General features: G+C 35.0%; 1 protein-coding gene across 1 annotated transcript in view; it reads left to right on the top strand.

Moving 5' to 3' along the window:
- Nucleotides 1-23,837, top strand: part of hip1rb (huntingtin interacting protein 1 related b) — a 67,912-nt gene that overhangs the window by 23,065 nt on the left and 21,010 nt on the right. The window contains exons 3-14 of the mRNA XM_056458762.1: nucleotides 895-1,037; nucleotides 5,156-5,212; nucleotides 5,284-5,370; nucleotides 6,770-6,846; nucleotides 12,467-12,528; nucleotides 15,847-15,987; nucleotides 18,083-18,140; nucleotides 19,066-19,141; nucleotides 19,734-19,895; nucleotides 21,023-21,075; nucleotides 22,011-22,083; nucleotides 23,583-23,766. Of these exons, the coding sequence (XP_056314737.1) occupies nucleotides 895-1,037; nucleotides 5,156-5,212; nucleotides 5,284-5,370; nucleotides 6,770-6,846; nucleotides 12,467-12,528; nucleotides 15,847-15,987; nucleotides 18,083-18,140; nucleotides 19,066-19,141; nucleotides 19,734-19,895; nucleotides 21,023-21,075; nucleotides 22,011-22,083; nucleotides 23,583-23,766 (1,173 nt within the window). The remainder of the gene's footprint in view (nucleotides 1-894; nucleotides 1,038-5,155; nucleotides 5,213-5,283; nucleotides 5,371-6,769; nucleotides 6,847-12,466; nucleotides 12,529-15,846; nucleotides 15,988-18,082; nucleotides 18,141-19,065; nucleotides 19,142-19,733; nucleotides 19,896-21,022; nucleotides 21,076-22,010; nucleotides 22,084-23,582; nucleotides 23,767-23,837) is intronic.

Below are 23,837 nucleotides of genomic sequence, written 5' to 3'. Positions count from 1 at the left end.
AAAAAATCTGAATTGAGTCACTTGAACAGTGCAGTGTAAATGCGGCCTTTGTTTCCTAGAAAATGTCCGCTTTTAAACTAAATATGTATTAGTGTGGACATTGTATAATATGTATGATTCATCATCATTCTACAGAATCATCCCAGTCAGTCTAAATGAATGACATCTTTCCAAATAAAGGTTTTCAGGTTGTATGGGTCAAATTGTATTCATATTGTTCAATATATCGCTAAACAATAAAATATCACGATGTCCATATTTTTCAATATCATGCAGGCCTATTTTTACTATATTTAAAAAAATGTTCTTATCTCCTGCTTCCAGTTGGTATTACAATTTGCCCTTTTGCATGTAAAATAACTGTAAAGCAGAATCGTCCATAAAAAACCAAGATCAGTGCATCACAAATTCAAATGATGACTACATTACACAGATCTTCACATTACTGCATTATGGAAAGACCATTACTATGTTTTTTTGACATTGAAGTGAGGATCTATCTGAACTTTTAAATGCTGACAAAAACTCCACAGTTAAACATAAAATAAGGTGCAAGTTATTTAATTCAACTGATGAGTAATTTAATGCAGTGTTTCCCAACCCTGTTCCCGAAGGCACACCAACAGTACACATTTTCAACCTCTCCCTAATCAAACACACCTGAATCAACTCATCAGATCATTACAGGAGACTCCAAACTCTGAAGGTAATGGGTCAGATAAGGGAAGTACTGTTGGTGTGCCTCCAGGAATATAATTGGGAAACACTGATTTAATTTATACAATGTATTATTATAACTTTTGCACTCAATAAAAATGTATGATCTGATCATTATGAAAGTATTTTTTGAAAGTATTCAAAAAACAGAAGTGTTTTCCTTAAAGATATGAACAGGAATCATTTTGGGAACCCACAGAGAGAAAGGGGCCTATACCTTCTGGTCATACGCCGTTGGTCTGCCCTTGCCAAGCAGCGCCATCCTCAGCTGGAAGTTCTGCCATGTGTTACACAAAATCTTGCGCGATGGCCACCGAAATGTAAGTATGGTATTTGAATTTCTTTGTAATTATCTGAATGGGTGGCTCAGTGGTAAGCACTGTGGCCTCACAACAAGAAGGTCGCTGGTTTGAGTCCCAGCTAGACCAATTGGCATTTCTGTGTGGAGTTTGCATGTTCTCCCCGTGTTGCCGTGGGTTTCCTCTGGGTGCTCCAGTTTCCCCCACAATCTAAACACATCCACTGTGTAAAACATATGCTGGATAAGTTAGCGGTTCATTCCGCTGTGGTGACCCCTGATGAATGAAGGGACGGATAAAGTTAAATAAACTGAATTCTAAAGCTACAGCTACATTTGATCCTTCAGTGCAGCACTTTTCCTCATATACCTCGATTGTTTTTTGTCTGTGTGTTGTAACTATATATAAAACATTTTACATTATATCATCATTTAATTTAGTAAATTGTGAAACTGCCTCCTGAGTAAAACATTGACCCATTATAGCAATGCCATCTCGATTCAAATGGACATGTTAAGCGCTGTAATCTGGATAAGACCGCAGCTGCATTAAGGTCAGCTTTTCATGCCGTTTTACATGCACATTTAGATTTATTTCATTTCGCAGATGCTTTTGTCCGGAGCAACATACAACTGACATTTCTGAGATGGAAAAGCAACAAGAATTTGCTATCTTAGCCTCCTAGCATAACAACTGTCTCAGTAACACTGCAGCTGCCTACGCGTCTAAATATTTAAAGAATTTTCCTGCTCAGGCTAAATTAAAGGGAGCGTTCACCCAAAAATGAACACATTCCTGTTAATTTACTCAGCCATAGGACATCCAAGATGTAGTTTCTTTCTTCAGTAGAAGATTAAAGAAGATTTTAACTGAATCTGTGGTTCTTGGTTATTCATATAAATGGTGACAGGTTTTTTAGGTGAACAATAAGCACATACAAACGAGTCCAAATCAATAGCCATGGCTCCTGATGACACACTGAGGTCTTCTAAAGCGAAACGATTGGTCCGTATAAGAAATTGAACATCATTTACATTATTATTAACTTTAATCCACAGCCTGATTAAACAGTTCTCAGTGGATGTAGTTTGATTGTAGTCTTATCACTTTAATGATGGAAGCAGGAGCGCACATGATTGGACGGGAAGTCAGATGATGCAGCTTGTTGATGGATATTGGTGATTGTGTCACCAGCCCTCACTTCAATTCAATTCACCTTTATTTGTATAGCGCTTTTACAATGTAGATTGTGTCAAAGCAGCTTCACATAGAAGATTATAGTGAATCGAAACAGTGTCAGTTCAGTTTTCAGAGTTTAAGGTCAGTTCAGTTCAGCTCAGTTCAGTGTGTTTTAATATTCACCGCTGGGAGTCCAAACACTGAAGAGTAATCCATCGATGTGCAGCTCTACAAGTTCTGAACTATGCAAGCCAGTGGCAACAGTGGCCAGGAAAAACAAACTTCACCAATGGGCGAAAGTGAAGGAAAAAAAAACTCAGGAGAAACCTGGCTCAGATAGCACGACCATTTCTCATATGGCATAATGTCTTGTGGAGAGCTGCAGTCTAGGTGTCGGACGCTGGAGAACGCAGGAAATCAGCGAAGACTCTGCGGTCCCTGGAGTATCACAGGAATCAGTCTCATGCTCTCTACTCCTTCATGACCACCACAGCAGCTGCTACGGCCTGGTCCGATAATGTGGAAACCTTGGGATCATCTCTTCACAGGTCTTGGATCACTTCAGTGGCACTGCTTAATCTCTGGGAGCCTCGGGATGAGTATCCCCAGGTGGAAATAGAGAATAAGGAGAATAATTAGCGTAGCTGCGGTTCATAGGGTATGTAAACAAGATGCAAAAAACTCACACTTTCACAAAGGACTATACAATTGGAGAGAAGGAATGTGAATGAGTAAAAAGTAAAAAACTGAGTCAGCGAGCAAAGCTGTGTGGATTGTGTGCATGCTCACACACATAAAGGTAGTCGCTTTTGACAAATCGGCTTTCTTACGTTTACAACAGGGTGTCCGTGGGGTTTTAAAAGTTGATGAATCAATTATGAGAAAATTAAGGCCCTTAAAAGGTATTAAAACTATTAAAACTATTTTAAAAAGTCTTAATCATGTTTTTAAGAGGTGTTAAATTTTGTTCAAGCATTGACCAAAGTGTTCGACTCCAAAAAAAGCAAAAATATATTTTCCTCCTAATATTAGCAACAGCGTGCTCGATCTACGCGACTGATTCGAGCCGGGGCATGTCCGGACAAGCTCCTCCGTAAGCTCCTCCATTCGGGTGATGTCACGTAATTTGCGACAAACACAGGAAGGTGATGTGATGCTCTCCACATGTAGCAAAACCATAGAGCGAAACTTACGTCAAAATAGGAAAATGTAAGTTTGCGTACTCCTGGTTGGAGAAAGACGAGTTAAAACAGTGGCTGAAGCCTGTCGCTGAAAACAACCCGCATAATTTATTCTTTCAAGCTTCGTTTCTTTACGAACTTATCTGAGTTCTGTTGCATGGTTGTGCTTCATTGATTTATTTAACTACAACTGTTTATTAACAACTGTTTATTAAGTTAATGCAGGAGTTCTCAAACGTTTTAGCATGTGACCCCCAAAATAACAATGCCAGTGACTCACGACCCCCAATATCCTCTCAAGTGGTTATAAATATATAAACCTTGCACACAACAGTGCACACATACTAATAGTCCCAAATCTATTCATTGTTTATTTTTGGAGAACGCCACTCGGAGACCATCTTCCATGTTCAGTTGTGGTCTGTATTTATTTTTAATGGATGTGAGTGCCATAAAGGTATCAGAAAGTTTAACCTGGTGCCATAAAATCAATGTCTGACGCTATTGCTGTGACTTTAATATAACGTAATCACCCCTGGTGTCGCAAAAACAAAACATTTTGAAAGGCTGATTGCTTTTTAATGTTGATTATTAACATGTTAACAATGTTACCATTAACTACTATTTTGTTCACCAGTGGATAAATTATTGCAATTCTTAAACCCCCCCCAACCCCCTTCAGGGGTCCCAACCCCCATTTTGAGAAGAACTGAGTTAAAGGTTTGATACTGATTAGAAGTGGCGATGAGGTCTTAAAATATTCTGAGAAGGTCTTTGAAAAGTCTTAAATAGGCATTGAAACTAGCTTTAGGATTCCTGCATATACCCTCTTCAATCACTGTCATTGGTTGGTGATTATTGTTTTGCACGCAATGAGCAGCGAATATAATGACATAGTGTCCTACCTAAATAAAATTTGTATTTTCAAAATGCCAGGGGCAGTCACGCATATTTTCATTCCTTTTAAAACCACAAGTAAATCTGATAATGAGCCTGATCAAGGGAAGATGAAACTGCGCTCCTGGATCAGGATAGTGGGAGACAGAAGCAAAGTGATCTCATATCAGAAAACATGACGGAAAAGGTAACTGTGGACTCTTCTTGAAGATTAGACTGACTCATTTTCGCTTGGCACATAATAGTGATAGTGTTAGTAAACTGAATAATGATGTTTCATACAATTTATGATTGTAGCTACGTGTTTGTTTTTTTGTTTTTAATCCATGGTTGACTCATAACGTTATATGGCACTAAATAATTAAAGACCGTTCAGAAATGTGATGCTTTTTGCGCTACCTCCGTTTATTGACGTCATGTTACAGGAAAACTTAAATTGTGTGGCGGACGTCTGTCACGGTAACTTTTTTTTGTTTTTAAGCACTAATTACATCTTGGATGACCTACGGCTGAGTAAATTTTTGTGTGAACTGTCCTTTTATTTATTTATTCATTCATTCATTTAGTTTCCTTCGGCTTAGTCCCTTATTTATCAGGGATCACCACAGCGGAATGAACCGCCAACTATTCCAGCATATGTTTTACGCAGCAGATGTCTTTTGCACTGTGGGGGAAACCGGGGCACCTGGAGGAAACCCACGCCAACACGGGGAGAACATGCAAAGTCAGAAATGCCAACTGGCCCAGCCGGAACTCAAACCAGCGACCTTCTTGCAGTGAGGCGTCAGCGCCACCACTATCCCTTTAATGTTTTTTTTTTTTTGAGGAGACATTTTTTTTTTGTTGTCTTATTCTTTCTTCTGTCTTATTCGTTTTTACCAGACGTTACAAGACTGCATGAGGCACTACAGCGACATTGCAGAGACAGGGTTATTATGGGTAAGTTGCGTCAAAATGTAGTGTTTTGTTTTTTGGACAGAAATGTTTTAATGATTCGTTTTCATCTTTAGACTAACACACGGGACAGACACGGATATGCACTGCTGGTTTCTCTATATGCCAAACTCCTCTGTACCAAGATTGAGTTTCACACAAAGGTACATTTCCAAGTGTCCTCAATTTGATTTTATTGATTAAATAATTTATGCAGTTGATTGTACAGATAATTTATACAAGTCTAAATCATATCTTTTTCGAATATTTCCCAAATGATGTTTAACAGAGCAAGGAATTTTTCACAGAATTTGCTATAATATTGTTTCTTCTGGAGAAAGTTTCATTTGTTTTATTTCAGCTAGAATAAAAACAGTTTTACATTTTTTAACACCATTTTAAGGTCAGTATTATTTGCCCCCCTTAAACAATATTTGTTTTTGATAGTCTACAGAACAAACCATTATACAATGATTTGCCTAATTACTCTAACTTGCCTAATTAGCCTAGTTAAGGCTTTAAATGTCACTTTAAGCTGTATAGAAATGTCTTTTTTTATTGTTTGTTTATTGGTTTTAATGAACATACAAACATAAACAAAAAGAACAAATGTAAGGGTATCAGTAGACAAGTATAGCAGCAAAAGTCAGAAAAAATAAATAAATAAATAGATAAACATACAAACTGAATACAAAAATCGTAATACACAATTAAAGTTATGTTGTAATTGAATAAGGTCACACACATTATGAAAATGCATCAGAAGTGTTCAGAGAGTCAGAGGTTCATTAGAGGCATCCATATTTTTTGAAAGGCATCTCCTTTGTTTCTTAAGTAGTATGTATATTGTTCCAAGAGCATTGTGTCATTCAAGAGTTGTATGAACAGTTCAAATGTTGGAGGTCTTTGTTGGTTCCAATTGAGCAAAATGCATTTTTTTGCTAGATAGGAGATGATGCCGAGTCTCTTTATAGAAGTAGGGTAAAGTGTCTTGTTCAGTTCTGTACCAAAGAGGTATAGTGTTAGTGTGTTGTCCAATGGGATTTGCAAAGCTTTGGCTGTAAAGTACTGCACTGCTTTCCAGAAAAAATTTAGCTTTTTGCATTCCCAAAAAACAGTATAGAAGTGTCTTTAAAATATCTAGTCAAATATTATTTACTGTCATCATGGTAAAGATAAAATAAATCCGTTATTAGAAATGAGTTACTAAAACTATGATGTTTAGAAATGTGTTGAAAAAAATATAAAAGAATTAATATTTGCCAAGAGGGCTAATAATTCTGACTTCAACTGTATGTAAAAGTTAGCTGTGGATGATAAATGTCGGCTGATCTGTAATGCGTTTACAACCCAAATGGCAGTCCGGCACACATGTGATTTGAAGATTAAATGCAAGATTTTTTCATTAAAAAATCCAAAAAGACACTAGAACGGTATTATATATTTTGCAGCCATATGTGCTTCATTTTGAATGTTTCAAAAAATGTTCAAATACAGGGAAATAAGCAATTTTAGCTAGTCAAATGAACCACAAATTAAGTTTCTCTGTATTTTATTTTGCAGCATTCTGAAATTCCAGCCAGTCTGGAAGTCACGGATGAACTCCTGGAGCGTACGGCTGGAACAGACATCAATAACGTGTATGTAAAGTTACTGTATATTTATTTCTTCATTACAGTTTTGACCTTATTCTTCAATGCGGAAGTGCACTCGTTTTTGCGATTTGTTTTAGAACGTCCGATTCAATTGCATATTGGAGAAATGACTAGGAATAATAAATGGCAGAAAACGGTCAAACTACTTGCTCTACAAACAAGTGTTTGGATGACCAAGTAGAATAATATAATTAGAAAATATCAGTTTGCAACATCAAGCAGCAAAACGAGCTGTTTTTAATTACTAAAAATGAATGGAAGTGAATGAGACCGGAAGTCTGAAGCCAAAAAGATTCAAATGGCTGCGCCTGCTCGTACGTGAAGAATAAGGTGAATACAGTTGAAGTCAAAATTATTAGCCCCCCGGTGATTATTTATTCATTTATTTATTTTATTATTATTTTAATATATATATATATATATATATATATATATATATATATATATATATATATACACATACAAATTATGTTTTTGGTTATTTTTCACAGTATTTCCTATAATATTTTTTCTTCTGGAGAAAGTCTTATTTGTTTTATTTTGGCTAGAATAAAAGCAGTTTTTAATTTTTTAATAACCATTTTAGGGTCAATATTATTTGCCCCCTTAAGTAATATTTATTTCCGATTGTCTACAGAACAAATCATCATTAAACTTAACCAACTTACTTAACCTCCCCAACACTGCTTGTCAGTATATGATATATAAGTTTTCTGAATGCAAGTTTGACACTCTTATTGGACTTTGAGTTACCTGAGCCTGGTGGGAACGGAAGGGGAGAGAGGAGAGTCTTTCACACTGAACATGATGTGATAAAGGGAAGCAAATCACTGATGAATGGTGCTTTCATAGCAAATACCAAACCACTGATCACCTTCAGCTAAAAGTTCAGGGCTGCCTCACAGTGCATGCATTTTACACTGGGTAAAATACTTTTCTTTGTTCAAAACCTGCAACAAAATACATTCTTCGATCTTAAATAAAAGATTAAACTTACATCAATTCCCATTTTCTTTCCAGATTTTTACCACCATTTTTTTCTAGATGTCTTTTTAGTTGCTTTGACCTTTAAGGTTTTTTTTAATGGATAAACAGAAAAAAATTAATAAATTTAAATGTATTTATTTATCTTGACCCTTGTAGTTTTATTGCTTTATTGCATAATGTTTATTATGTTTCTGAGGAAGTTTCTAAGCCAGTTTTACAGTTGTTCGATAATACTTTAGTATAAAGAACAATTCCCATTATTTACTAGTGCCTTATTACCTGCCTATTATTAATATATTAACTGTTTAGTAATTAGTAAGGTAACACTTTATTTTAAATAACAATTCACACCATTTACTAGTGCCTTATTACCTGCCTATTATTAAAATATTACCTGTTTAATAGTAACGTAACACTTTATTTTAAGTAAGAATTTACACCATTTACTTCTGGCTTATAACCTCCTTATTATTAAGATATTAACAGTTTATTAGTAAGGTAACACTTCATTTTAAGTAACAATTCACACCATTTACTGCTGGGTTATTACCTGCCTATTATTAAGTATTAACTGTTTAATAGTAAGATAACACTTTATTTTAAGTAACAGTTCACACCATTTACTAGTGGCTTATTACCTGCCTGCTATTAATATATTAACTGTTTATTAGTACTTGTATAAGTATGATCTTATTCTGCATCCCTAATCCTACCCAATACCTACTATCTTGATAACTATTAATAATCAGCTAATTAGTCTGATAATCAGCTAATTTACTGAGCTAAAATGCTTAGTTAATGGTTTGTTAATAGCATGAATTGCACATTAAAGTGTGATCAGCTTTCAAAATGGCATTAATTTTATTAAAAAATGTTTAATTAGTTTGAGGCACACTTTAAACCCTCCTCTAAAAGCCAAAAGACTATATGTAACCTGACTCTGAATAGACCTGGAGTTGAGGTCAACTCCACCATAGGAATCAACCCTCATTGTTGACTGTATCCACTCACATGTTTACTGTTTCTCTAATCCCTACACTGAACAAAGTGAAAATACTGTCTTTCATTCATAATAGATTTTTATATTGGATTCATTGAAAAAGCATGATTTCTGCGAAAAATGTTTTAATCTATATTAGTGAATTTGCATTAAATCAAAAAACAAACCCCCTAGGAAACATTTAAAGCATTAGCATTTCTCTAAAACCAGCAGCTTAGTCCAAAGTACAATTTTACTTGGATTTGGATTTTAAGTTGATCCAAAGTAATTTAATTAATGTTTTTTTCCTTAAGCAGAATAAATATTTTGATTATTATTAAATTATTAGCCCCCTTTTTTTTTTTTTTGAACAATGTTTTTATTGTTTTTGATTATGCAAGACGGGTAACAAAAAGAAAACACAATTCCATTTCGTTGCGATTATTTCCCACCCCAACAAAAGAACATCACTCTCTTCTCCCATATAGAATTATACAGAATTCTCTTACAAGAGACAATGTTATTGCAAAACAAATATTGGTAGGTACCAAAAACCATGTATACATTGCTGTATTTTACACATAAGTCACATTATCCAACAAAACAAAACACACAAAAATAAATAAAAAAACTCTATACTTAGTTAGACCTCTTGTAATAAATGATCAATATTATTGTTGTCAATGTAGTAATTAAACGGCTTCCATATTTCTTCATATACATCCATTTTGTTTTTAATAAAATATGTTACTTTTTCCATGGCCATACATTGTGCCATGGCATTAATCCAAGTTCCAACAGATGGTGGATCAGGCCTTTTCCAGCTAAGAGCTATCATTCTTTTAGCTTGTAATATAGCATAATCTATAAATTTGCGCTGTTGAGAATTTAGTTTAAGGTTCTTTGGATATAAATGTAGCAAAATCATTTTTGCATCTAGTGGAATATTCAAGGGTACAATTATCTTTGTAATATTAATCACTTCCACCCAAAAGTCTCTAATAATGTTGCATTCCCAAACACAATGCACAAATGAACCCTGAGCCGCTCTACATTTAAAGCATGTATCAGGAATATTTTTATTAAACCTATTATTAGCCCCTTTTAGACCTTGATTTAGACCTTGATTTAGACCTAATTTTTGGTTTTGGTGACTGTCGCTTTAAATTCAAATGAGATTGTGCTCTTTTCAAAAGAGGGTGGAGCTACAAATGCCTGTGTGTCAGCATAGGGGCAGATTCAAAAACAAGACTAATTACCTATGCTAATGAGGGAGAGAGGGTCACTATTGGAACTGTTTCTGCAGACTGTTTTTATCAAGTGTGATTATAAAATTTTAATTAAAACATTTTTACTGTTAGAAACTGGTTATATTAGCAGACTGTAGCCACAAAACTGTGTTTAAACCCTATATAAAGAGATTTTTGCATAAAAGGTCGTCTTTAAAGAAAACGTCTAATATAATAGATATCTATATTAGTCGCTAACTAATGTGGAGTTAGCGACAATTACCACAGAATCTGATACTGTCTCAGGCATGCAGAGTGTGATGCTGAAATAAAGTTGTCCAAAGCGAATACATGCAGAGAATGCATGCAGGTCTCCTATGGCTATTTTGCATACATGCATACTTTGCATTTTCTATGCCAGAATTTGCATAGTTGGTTGCAATTGGTCAGTTCATTTAACCTGGAATTGAACACCCTAAACCTTAATAATTATGTCATTATGGGAAATGCCACCTGCTTCAAATGTTATCACTCGATTTATTGGGCCTACCAGTAGGCACAGAAGGCCTCTTCTGGCTCATATCTATCAGCTGATGACCACTGATAATGCCCATTCAACCGAGTGATAACATTTGAATAGGCTGGAAATGAAGTGTATTTGATGTATCTATCTATATACAATTGAAGCCAAATTATTAACCCTCCTGTGTATTTTTTATTATCTTTTAAATATTTCAGTTCAATTCACTTTTAATTGTAGAGCGCTTTTACAATGTAGATTGTGTCAAAGCAGCTTCACATAGAAGATCATAGTAAATTGAAACAGCGTTGTTCAGTTTTTAGTGTTTAAGTTCAGTTCAGTGTGGTTTAATATTCACTACTGAGAGTCCAAACACTGAAGAGCAAATCCATCGATGCGCAGCTCTACAGATCCCGAACCATGCAAGCCAGTGGCGACAGCGTAGAGGAAAAAACTTCACCAATTGGCGAAAGTGAAGAAATAAAAAACCTCGAGAGAGACCAGGCTCAGTTGGGCATGACCATTTCTCCGCTGGCCAAACGTCTTGTGCAGAACTGCAGTCTAGACGCCGGAGGCTGGAAGCTGGACCTCAGCGAAGACCCATATGTCCCTGGAGCATTACAGGAATCAGTCTTATGCTCTCTACTCCTCCATGACCACCACAACAGCTGCTCAGGATATGGCCTGGTCCAGGATATGGAAACCTTGGGATCATCTCGCCGCTGGTCTTGGATCACATCAGTGGCGCTGCATAGTCTGAGGGCCTCGGGATGAGTATCCCCAGGTGGAAATAGAGAATAATTAGCGTAGCTGCTGTTCATAGTGTAGATAAACGGGTATCATTCATGTATCATACCATTAAGTGATGCAATGAGTGTATTTTTTACTAAAAAGATAGGTTTTTAATCTAGTTTTGAATTGGGAGAGTGTGTCTGAGCCTCGGACATTTTCAGGAAGGCTATTCCTGAGTTTAGGAGCTATAAATGAGAAGGCTCGACCTCCTTTACTCGACTTTGCTATTCTATGTACTACCAGGAGACCTGAGTTTTGAGAGCTTAGAGAGCAGGTTGGACTGTAGTGAGACAGAAAGTTGTTTAGATTAACAGGAGCTAGATCATTTAAAGCTTTATAGGTAAGAAGCAATATTTTAAAATCAATATGAAACTTAACAGGCAGCCAGTGGAAGGAGGATAAAATTGGGGTGATGTGATCAAATTTTCTAGACCTGGTAAGAACTCTGGCAGCTGCAAGAGTATAAATCCCAAGTGATATTTAACAAATCACAGAAATTTTCACAGTATTTGATTTAATGTTGTTTCATCTGGAGAAAGTCTTATTGTTTTATTTAATTTGACTGGAATAAAAGCAATACAATTTTTTTAAAAGCTGTTTAAAGGTAAATATTATACCCTAAACCTTTAAGAAATTATGTTTTGCGAGTGGCTAATTAATGGCTTAATTAACACCTAATTTACCTAATTTACCTAGATTAAATGACACGTAAGATAAATACTATATATTACAAAATAACTAGCACAATATTATTTGTGCGTCATTATGGCAAAGATAAAAGATAATATATTAGAACTAATAGAACTATTATGTTTAAAAATGTTTTGAAAGAATCTGAATTTTGACTGTATGTAAATAAATGAGAAAAGAAAAACACATTCAAGCCAAGTTTAACAGGATAGGATTATTAAATGATTTTCTTTCACATTGCGTGTTATGCCATTTGGCTTTGTGAATGCTCTGTGGATTTAGCACTTCAAAGCACATAACTAAATATAGTGGATGTCAATTTATTGCAACTGTGAGTCCATTTTGTGTGAGGATGCTTAAATCCTCTAAATCAAGACATTAACCTTTAATAGGGTTTCTCTGCTCCAGGTTCCAGCTCACAGTAGAGGTGTTTGATTACATGGATGCTGAGCTTCGATTAGCAGAAGCAGGTAAGTGTTCACTTGTTAAATGTTTCATTAGTCAAGGCAAGGCAAGTTTATTTATATAGCACATAGGGCTGCTCGATTATGGGAAAAATCATAATCACGATTATTTTGGTCATAATTGTAATTACGATTTTTCAAAACGATTACTGAAGTCAAAATTATTCGCCCTTCTGTGAATTTTTAAAAAATAAATATTTCCCAAATGATGTTTAACATAGGAATTTTTCACAGTATTTCCAATAATATTTTTTTCTTCTGGAGAAAGGCTTATTTGTTTTATTTTGGCTAGAATAAAAGCAGGTTTAAATATTTTGAAACCTATTTTAAGGTCAATATTATTAGCCCCCCTTAAGCAATATATATTTTTGATTGTCTGCAGAAGAAACTAGTGTTATACAATGACTTGCCTAGTTACCCTAATTAAGCCTGTAATCACACTTTAATCTGAATACTTAAAAAATATCAGGTCAAATATTAAGTGCTGTCATCATAGCAAAGAAAAAAAAATCTGTGATTAGAAATGAGTTTTTAAAACTATTTAATGGAAAAAATATTCTTTCCATTAAACAGAAATTGGGGGGAAACGGGGGGCTCATAGTTTAGGAGGGCTAATAATTCTGATTTCAGCTGTATATACAGTTATTTACCTCCCTGTAAATAAGAAAGGGAAATAAATACGATAAAATAAAAATATAAAAACAAACCGTGCTTTAAGCATCTTCACTGTAAGAACAAAACTTGAATTATAGTTACAAAAGTCCTTCAGTCAAGAGCAGTGAGTGATTTTCTCCTTTTGTTGTTTGATTAATGATAAAAACAGTTGGCGGCAGGAATATTGCGCGCTGTCACTTTAAGAGCAGTACCGATCTGATTTATGCTTTCTTTTTCACATGTCTTTTGATTCTCAACTCGTATGTTTATTATGCAAATGAGGGTTAATATGAATAATCACTAAACAAAGCGTTTTGACACAAATTTGCATGTATTTGACCATTAAAGCTCTCACATTAAAATGACTTTAGATGTGTGTGCTCTGCTCATCTCTGAGGCTGAGCGCGCACACACAACAGCATGCGATCTCTTTCGCGCTTTTAAAAACATGAATGATTCAAATGTTCATCGATGAATGATGCGCATCACGTGTAATGTAAAAGTTACATTACAGCACATGCTTTTAGTAATGTTCACATGAAACGGAGCTTTGCAGAGCACCAAATGTCTACAACTGGAAAGGGGGCAGTATATGATGCAATAATCGTTTTTATCTCGATTAATGTTTTTTTATAATCGTGAGAAGCCCAAATCGAAACCGAATTTTCGATTAATTGCACAGCCCTAATAGCACATTTCATGCAAAATGGTAATTCAAAGTACTTTACATAAACAAGAATAAAAGAAACAATTAAATTGAATTAAAAATAATTAAAAACAGATTAAAATGTGTTAAACAGGTTATAAAAGAATGAAAAGGAAAGAATAATAGTGCGATCTGTCGGACGTAGCACAGTGCTCATTCAGTAAAGGCACAGCTAAACAGATGTGTTTTCAGGCTTGATTTGAATGTGCCTAAGGTTGGAGCACATCTGACCATTTCTGGAAGCTGATTCAAAAAAGATTTCAATAAAGCCGATTCACCCTGCTTTGACTGAACTCTTGGAATTTCTAATCTATTTGATCCTAATTATCTGAGTGATCTGTTTGTATTCAGTGAGCATATCTGTAATGAATTGATGTCCTAGGCCATTTAGTGATTTATAGACCAGTAATAATACTTAAAAATCTATTTTTAATGTAACTGGGAGCCAGTGTAGAGACCTGAGGACAGGTTTGGTTAGCTCTGGTTTTCTGGTTCTGATCAGAATCCTGGCCGCAGCGTTCTGGATGAGCTGCAACTGTCTGACTGTATTTTTCAGAAGGCCCGTGAGGAGTCCGTTACAGTAATCCACCCTGCTGCTCATAAAAGCATGAACAAGTTTTTCAAAGTCTTCACTGGAGACAAATCATATATAACTCTAGAATCACACCAAGATTCTTGAGCTTATTTTCTTAATGCAATTATTAGTCTTATTAGTCTTGATGCAATTAAACATACCAAATTTTGTGAATGCAGTTTTTGGCTAAGATTGCACTTTTCATGCTTATAATTAAATAAACTATAATACCAGGTATTAGTTCTATTATTAGATATTATTGTGTAGGTTTTAGTGAAAACAGCCTGATGCATGATGGATGCAAGTATTCAAAGCTAATGATCACTGTCTGATCTTTATTAGGGTTAAGTTTAGGAGTAGGGTTGGGGTAGGGAGATAGAATATATGTATACAGGCTTGTTCAATTTAGTCCCCATTAAGTCCCCTCTCGGTTATAAAAACAAATGTACATGGACACTGCATATAGAAACCCCTTTGATCTATTATCTCCATGCCTAAAACGTTTTACCCCACATTTATCCCTTAATGAGCTTTGTTATAAATCTAAAACGCTGTTACTTGCATTTTAATTTTTAACATTTCAACTACTGCACTTCCTTTCCAGGCCTCAGTATATCCCAAACTCAGTGTATCCAAAACTCAATATATCTAATTTTCTATTAATTGTCTATGATGCATGCAGCTATGCATATAGTTTTTTTCATAACTATTAATACAGTCTTTGTTTATGTGAGGATATGCTATATTATTAAACTTTAGCAGTAAAACTGTGCTATAATAAAATGCTATAAGATTTTCGTGCATAGTTTTTTATAGTAAAGCATCTGAAGTTCTATAATAATAATATGGAGCATAATATTTAATTATTAGTAGCTAACAATAAAGGGATAGTTCACCCAAAATGAAAATGTACTCAATATTTACTCACTCTCAAGTGGTTAACTTTTAGGGGGGGTTATTCTGTAAGACACAAAAGAAGATATTTTGAAGAAAGCTGAAAATCTGTTACCATTGACTGCCATAGTAGGAAAAACAAATGCTATGGAAGTCAATAGCTGCAGGTTTCAAGCTTTCTTCAAAATATCTTCTTTAGTGTTGAAGAAAGAAAGTCAAACAGGTTCGGAACAAGTGAAGGATGAGTAAATAATTACAAGGTGAACTATCCCTTTAAAATGGTATCCCTTTAATTAGTATGGGTCACCATACTTGGCCAAAAATCACAGTTTATTAATTTATTTTATTATTAATGTACAGTATGTGAAATGCATTTATTATGTCACGGAGGTTACTGTCCTATGTGTCTATGTTCAGTCTTTGACATTTTTTAACCAAACAGAACAAGCAACAGCATAATTTGCTCATTTATTCTGTATATTCTTTATATTTCTAGTGCTTCACCAGCTCAACATGTCGATCGCCATCTCCACACTGACGTCAGGCCAGTGTAAACTAGCACCGCTCATCCAGGTCATCCAGGACTGCAGTCACCTGTACCACTACACCGTCAAACTGCTCTTCAAACTGCACGCCTGTAAGAGTTCCAGCTCCCGCATGCCTTAAAACTAATTACACATAATATAGTATATTTCAGTGTTTCTCAACCACGTTCCTGGAGGCCAACCAACACTGCATGTCCTACAGTATGTTTTTCACACCAATTAGTCTCTGCTAATGAGCTGATCATCTGAATCAGGTGTGTTTGGTTAAGGAGACATGGGAAATGTGCAGAGCTGGTGGTCATCCAGGAATGTGGTTGAGAAACACTGCTATATCAGACGCTGATTGATAAAGAAAATAAGTTGTGTATGTCTTGATCATAATCAAAGTTCATTAAGGTTTTCGAGAGTGGCATTTATGAGAATGTTTAGTGTGATTCATTTTGATTTGTTTTTAAAATTGTAAATTATAAATCAATATCATTATCAGTTAGTAATATGACTGTATATGACTTGTGTGTACATCATTAAAGGTCCTGTGAAATTTAAATATAATTTTTTAGATGTTAGAATAAGGATGTTAAATGCTCCACAACAGTGACAAAATTTGCATTTAGCAAATATATACATCCAAAGCTTGCAGTAGTTCAACAATTTTTTGACATCACCTCATACTCCAGTTTCTCTACAATCATCTGACCAATCAAATTAGATTAGATCAGATTAGATTCAACTTTATTGTCATTAAGCATGTACAAGTACAAGGCAACGAAATGCAGTATAGGTCTAACCAGCAGTGCAGCAAGTGCTGGATACAGGTATAAGTTATAAAGTGCAGTTATAGAAAAACTATGGTGATATTTACAGATGGATGTGTTGTGAACATTATATACAGGTTTTATTAGCTATGAACAGAGATTAACAATAGATGAATAGACAGTTAAAGTCAGAATTATTAGCCCCCCTGGTTATTTTTTCCCCAGTTTCTGTTTAACGGAGAGAAGATTTTTTTCAACACATTTCTAACCATAATAGTTTAATAACTCATTTCTAATAACTGATTTATTTTATCTTTGCCATGATGACAGTAAATAATATTTGACTAGATTTTTTCAAGACACTTCTATACAGCTTAAAGTGACATTTAAAGGCTTAACTAGGTTAATTAGGTTAACTAGGCAGGTTATTGTAGGCAAGTTATTGTACAGGGTGGGCCTTTGATATGCATACACCTTAATAAAATGGGAATGGTTGGTGATATTAACGTCCTGTTTGTGGCACATTAGTTAATGTGTATCCATATAAATGGTCCACCCTGTATAATGATGGTTTGTTTTGTAGACCATTAAAAAAATAGCTTAAAGGGGCTAATAATTCTGACCTTTAAATGGCTTTTAAAAAATTTAAAAGGAAAAAATATTATCAGACATACTGTAAACATTTACTTGCTCTGTTAAACATCATTTGGGAAATATATATATATATATATATATATATATATATATATATATATATATATATATATATATATATATATATATATAAAGAAATTTGAAAGGGGGGCTAATAATTCTGACTTCAACTGTATGTACAGATTGCTATTAATAATCAGAAGTGTGCAGATTAATATGTACATAATTACAAATGTATATGTGCAGTGGGTATGTACAATTCAAGATGAATTGAATGAATCAGTGCAATTTAGTGCGATGAATATGTGCAATTTTTAAATGTGCAAATGTTAATTAGTGCAGTGATTATGGGTAGTATAAGTTATGTGGAGAATGTGGGGGTGTATGAGGGGACAAAAGAATCAGTGGGGGGCAGAGTTTAAAAAGGAGGCAGTTCAGAAGAAAATGCTGTTCCTCAGTCTGCTGGTTTTTGTCTGGATGCTCTCTAGTATCTGACATGACATCATTTGTTTTTCATTTGATGTGCTTGAGCTCAACTGCTCTCACTGGCAGAGCTGTGCTAACTAAAGACTATTGGCTGTTTTTATGCCCCGCCCCATTTTCATGTTTCAATTCAGATTACGGCAAACATTGAATAAAAATGCACTTTACAAAGCTCTTCATTGGATGTTTAATTATGAAATTGCACTCTAATTAGACTTAACTAAATAATTAAATAGGTTTATTTTAGTTTTTTTAGGTTTATTTAATATTTTAATATATTTGTTTTTGCTCACAGGTTTACCAGCAGACACACTCCAAGGACACCGTGAACGCTTCCATGATCAGTTCCACAGGTACATTCAATAATTTGTGATTTTTGTGTGTGTGTGTGTGTGTGTGTGTGTGTGTGTGCAGCTGTACTGTATTTACCATACAGAAATGATTTTAATCATACAAATTTACAGTGGGGTAAATAAGTATTGAACAAGTCAACATTTTTCTCAGAATACATATTTCTAAAGGTGCTGATATTTTACCGGATGTTGGTAACAACCAAGGAAATCCATATATGCAAAGAAAACTAATCTAATTAGTTAACAAATGAAGTTATATGTAATAAAGTGAAATGACACAGGGGAAAAGTATTGAACACATGAGAGGCAGTGAAAGCCCAGACAGCAGCTGAAATCTCTTTGTAGTCCTTCAACATCCGTCAACCCTTCGTCATTGTAAATGAATATTAACTGCTTCAGTCCAACATCTACATTAGCAGAATGATGAAGATGAAACCAGGGTGGACATTTCAGCAAGACAATGATCAAAAGCACAGCTAAGGAAACTGTCAAGTTCTGTAGAATGGCCAAGCCAATCACCTGACTTGAATCCAATAGAAAATACAAAATAAAGCTCCGATTTGATAGACGAGACCCACAGAAACATCAAGATTTGGACACTCTGTTGAAGTCTGTAATAAAAAAATAAATAAATATACAGTGTATATATATATATATATATAAAAACGGGTAATTTTTAAGAACTGGCACAGAATTGTTGCCATGGCTTAAAGATTATTGAGTTGAAGCTTGACTACAAAATTAAATCACAAATCAAATCCCAATCGCAATATCTGTAAAAAAAATCATAATTAGATATTTCCCCCAAATCACACAGCCCTACTACCATCCAAAAAATTATTTTAATTTCACGGGACCTTTAGTATCAATTGTTTGAACCAATTGCCATATCTCCTAATGATCATTGTGATGTTGTTTTTTGTAGTCTCAAAACATTCCTCAATAAAGCACGAGACATGTTGTACTTCAAGAGACTCATCCAGATACCGAGACTGCCTGATGTAAGAAAATCTTTGAATTCTATTTATATTTTATCATCAGCATTTTTCTGAATTTGTACAGTTAAAGTCAAAATTATTAGCCTCCCTCTCGTGGTTTTTCTTCTTCAAATATTTCCCAAATGATGTTTAACAGAGCAAGGAATTTTTCACAGTATTTCCTATATATTTTTTTCTTCTGGAGAAAGTCTTATTTGTTTTATTTCGGCTAGAATAAAAGGAGTTTAAAATATTTTTAAAATTATTTTAAGGTCAATATTATTAGCCCCCTTCAGCAATTTTATTGATTGTCTACAGAACAAACTATGGTTATACAATGACTTGCCTAATTAACCTAGTTACACCTTTAAATGTCACTTTAAGCTGAATACTAGTATCTTGAAAAATATCTAGTCAAATATTATGTACTGTCATCGTGGCAAAGATAAAATAAACCAGAAATGAGTTATTAAAACTATTATGGTTAGAAATGTGTTGAAAAAAAATCTTCTTTCTGTTAAGCAGAAATTGCGGAAATAAAATACAGGAGGGCTAATAATTCAGGAGGGCTAATAATTCTGACTTCAACTGTATTTTCAAATCCCTTTTTTTAAAGTCTCCACCCAACTTCCTTCGAGCCTCTGCCCTGGCTGAGCATGTGAAACCCATGGTGGTCATCCCAGATGAAGAGGAGCTTGAGGAGCAGGAGGAGGATGAACCCGAGCCTTTGATAGACGTTAGCGAAGCACTGCCAACTGCAGCCTCTCAGCCACTACAGGTACCTAAAGCAATTAGCATGATGATGTACAGCGGTCTGCATAAATGAGTTCACCCCTCACAGATCTCTTTTAAATTCATATTTTCTAAAGGATTACAAAAATATACACTCAACGGCCACTTCATTAGGTGCACCTGCCCAACTGCTCGTTATTGTAAATTTCAAATTAGCCAATCACATGGCAGCAGCTCAATGCATTTAGGCATGTAGACATGGTCAAGAAGATCTGCCGCAGTTCAAACCGAGCAGCAGAATGGGGAAGGAAGGTGATTTAAGTAACTTTGAACAAGGCATGGTTGATGGTGCCAGACGGGCTGGTCTGAGTATTTCCGAAACTACTGATCTACTAGGATTTTCATGCACAACCATCTCTAGGGTTTATAGAGAATGGTCTTTAAAAAAAAAGAAAATATCCAGTGAGAGCCAGACTGGCTCGAGCTGATAGCAAGCAACAGTAACTCAAATAAGCACTTGTTACAACCGAGGTCTGTAGAAGAGCCTCTCTGAACACACAAAACGTCCAACCTTGAGGCGGATGGGCTACAGCAGCAGAAGATCACACCGGATGCCACTCCTGTCAGCTAAGCACAGGAAACTGAGGCTACAATTCACACAGGCTCACCAAAATTGGACAATAGAAGATTGGAAAAACGTTGCCTGGTCTGATGAGTTTTGGTTTCTGCTGCGACATTCGGATGGTAGGGTCAGAATTTGGCGTCAACAGCATGAAAGCATGGATCCATCCTGCCTTGTATCAGCAGTTCAGGCTGGTGGTGGTGGTGTAATGGTGTGGGGGATATTTTCTGGGCCCATTAGTACCAATTGAGCATCGTGTCAATAACTTAGTTTAAAGGCACCAAAAATGACTGCCTATATTCACTAAAAAATGGGTAAAATATTCATTTTCAAAAGGCGGTGTACTGATTTATGCTGAGCACTGTATGTATTGTAAAATGTTGAGTATAAAATGGTTGTAAGAGCACTTAAGCTGCTTCATTGTGTTGTCACAAAGCATTTAAGTGCAACATCACAGGTTGGGGCTTTACAGCAAATGAAAGCTTTCTTTCTCAAAATATTTAGGCTCTTATATATGCCACTTCTTAAATATGTTCTGTTTTTTTTTTTAGAGTGATATATTTGATCAGGCATTTGGACCACCTAAAGATGGATTTGATGATAGGTAGGTCATTCTTGATGGTCATACCATATGCTCACACACATACACACAGATGTTGGTTTTGGTGGTTTTTGAGGACTCTCTAGAAGCGTAATGTATTTTCTATAGTGTTTTCTACTGAAAAAAAATTGCTTATTAATTGGCCTACCTCACCGCTACCTCTAAACCCAACCGTCTCAGGAACACACTTGTGGCAAAACAGACCTGCGTCTCAATCAGCACCATAGCTCCCGAGGTCATTCATCAGTAGGTTGTGTACATGAATTCAAGCACTGATAATGACCGTGATGACCTTGGTTCACCCAACATTGGGACACAGTCACACCACACATGTCACAGAGTGTTACATGAGAACGTCCTCATTGTACATTATCAAAACTGGAATTTATAAACAACAGCAGAACTACTGTTTCACATACCAGCAACATTTCAACCATTAAACAAGTATTAATGTTTGATAGATTGTTCTTAACCTGTCTAGATATGTTTGTTCATAAAAAAAATTATAAATAGAAAAAATGTTATATAAAAAATGCTATATAAAAATCTCTTGTTTGTTATGTTAGATGATTTGGTTCACATGATTCATAATTCACGCTTCAGAACATCCATTAAGGGTGCATAGTGAGCATCAATGCACCCTGATGTTCACGAAGTGCTGTGTGGCTTTTAAGGGTGCGAATGTTTCTGTGATTGAGACACCAAATAAAATGTCTGACGCCCTGATCAGTGCAGACTACTAATGCTATTAATTGTGACATTTAAATAATTTGAATTATGAGGACACAGTGCACGCCTTCCTAAACCACCTTAATATTGTAAAACCTAGGTCATACCCCTGACATTTTCCAAAGTTGTGGTTTAAACTGTATATTATACACGATTTATAGAAGTAACCTTTTTGTATTTTCACTGTACTTTGTGCTTCTGTAACACAGAGACCTCCAAATCGAACGGTTGAAACGTGAAATCGAATTGCTTCAAGCTGAGCTTGAGAAAATCAAAGGAGAGGTGAGACACTGTCTTAAGTATTTGAATGTCTTCTATTAGAGTACAGTCTTCAGACGAACATGCGTTGATATCTTAATTTTAAAATGGTAACCCTATCTGTGTTCATACCAGTAATTTTGGTTTGCTGATTGGAGGCTGCAGTTTATTTCTTTTCTCTTTTTTGACGTTCATTTAAAGTTATCAGGATGAACATACCGTGTGCTTTCAGAGATATAATTAGAGGGAAGTTTTACAAAGAATGTGCCATGGGTTATAATCCTGATACTACAAAAGCAAATCATAAACAATAATAGCAAACAGGTTAACTAATCATTTACAAAATAAATACAACATTTTAAGGAGCAAAATAATAATTAAATAAAATAAAAGTTACAATAATCCTTATATTAAATAAATCCTTATAATAAATAAATAAATAAATAAATAAATAAATAAATAAATAAATAAATAAATAAGTAGAAAATAAATAGATGGAGGTAAAGAAAAAAAGAGACCTTCTAAAAGGACTAATATTGGAGACTAAAAGGTCACAAAGCCTCTGGAAAGGCACATACAGTAAAAATTATTATATATTTTTCAGACCACAACACAATCCTTTAATGTAGACATGTAGATTTGTAGTTTATATCTAAACTTTTTTAATTGATTAATTGATTGAAAGTAACCATATAAGTAACTAACCCAGCTTTCAAATCCTGTTAGATTTAATGCAAAATACCAGCAATAAAGTGTGTTTGATGCTGTTTTATTTAGTGTGACACACTGAACTGCTGTAGTTCACACAGCATCAATTCTGGGTCAGTCATGAACAATTAATTCACTTTAAACCATCTTTTATACTCTGGAATAGATAGTGAGCCATGTTTTCATTTTTGATTTGTTTGACAATTCTCTCATGACTGAGAGAGAACAGAAATGTCTTTTCATGTAATTAGAGAAATCATTTTTTCAGATGTCATTAATTGGTACATAGCTAGGGGAGTAAAGTTAATAGTTCTGATATAACAGTAAGTACTCATAACAGCAATAATAATAATAAGTATAATAGTAACTTTGCATTACAGCCCTATGTCCAGTAATATGTCCAATTGTTAAATATTAAAATAAAGTTCAAATATGGTCATGGCTCAACAATATTCGAGATCTGTCGTAGGCTACTGCTTACTGTACAGTATATTAACTAATGATGGTGTCAAAGAAAAGGGCAATTTCAAAGAGAAATGTCTCATATGCTGTATTAAAGAGCTTAATTTAGTTAAAAAGCATAGTAATGAACAGGATTATAAGTAAGATAATAACTGCATTTCTAAATCAGCAAAACTGCCAATACAGTCTTAGATGCAATTTGCTAATTTGTGGCCCTTCACATTGAATGCGGTTTAAATACGGCCCTCTTGGCCTGTAAATTGAAGATGTTAATTGTATGATTAACATTAACATAATTATTTTCTGTAAAGACGCACACTTGTTCCACTGTTTAACCTCTGGTGTAATTTCAGGCTCAGCGATATATCACGCAGCTGAAGGCACAGATCAATAGTCTTGAGGCGGAACTGGAGGAACAGCGTATGCAGAAACAGCGCACCCTTGTGGAGAATGAGCAGCTGCGCATGGAGCTGGAGGCCACCCATCGCCGCAACACTGAACATGAGAGCATGCAGACCAACTTTGTGGAGACAGAAAGTGAGTTTGTACATGTATACGCACATACAGTAGATTAATAATGAATCAAAAGTGTGGCATCTGATACTAAT

Source organism: Danio aesculapii, chromosome 5 (genome assembly GCF_903798145.1).
Source record: "Danio aesculapii chromosome 5, fDanAes4.1, whole genome shotgun sequence".
NCBI lineage: Eukaryota > Metazoa > Chordata > Actinopteri > Cypriniformes > Danionidae > Danio > Danio aesculapii.
Note: the sequence above shows the minus strand (reverse complement) of the source record. Positions and strands in the feature narration are given on the sequence as shown.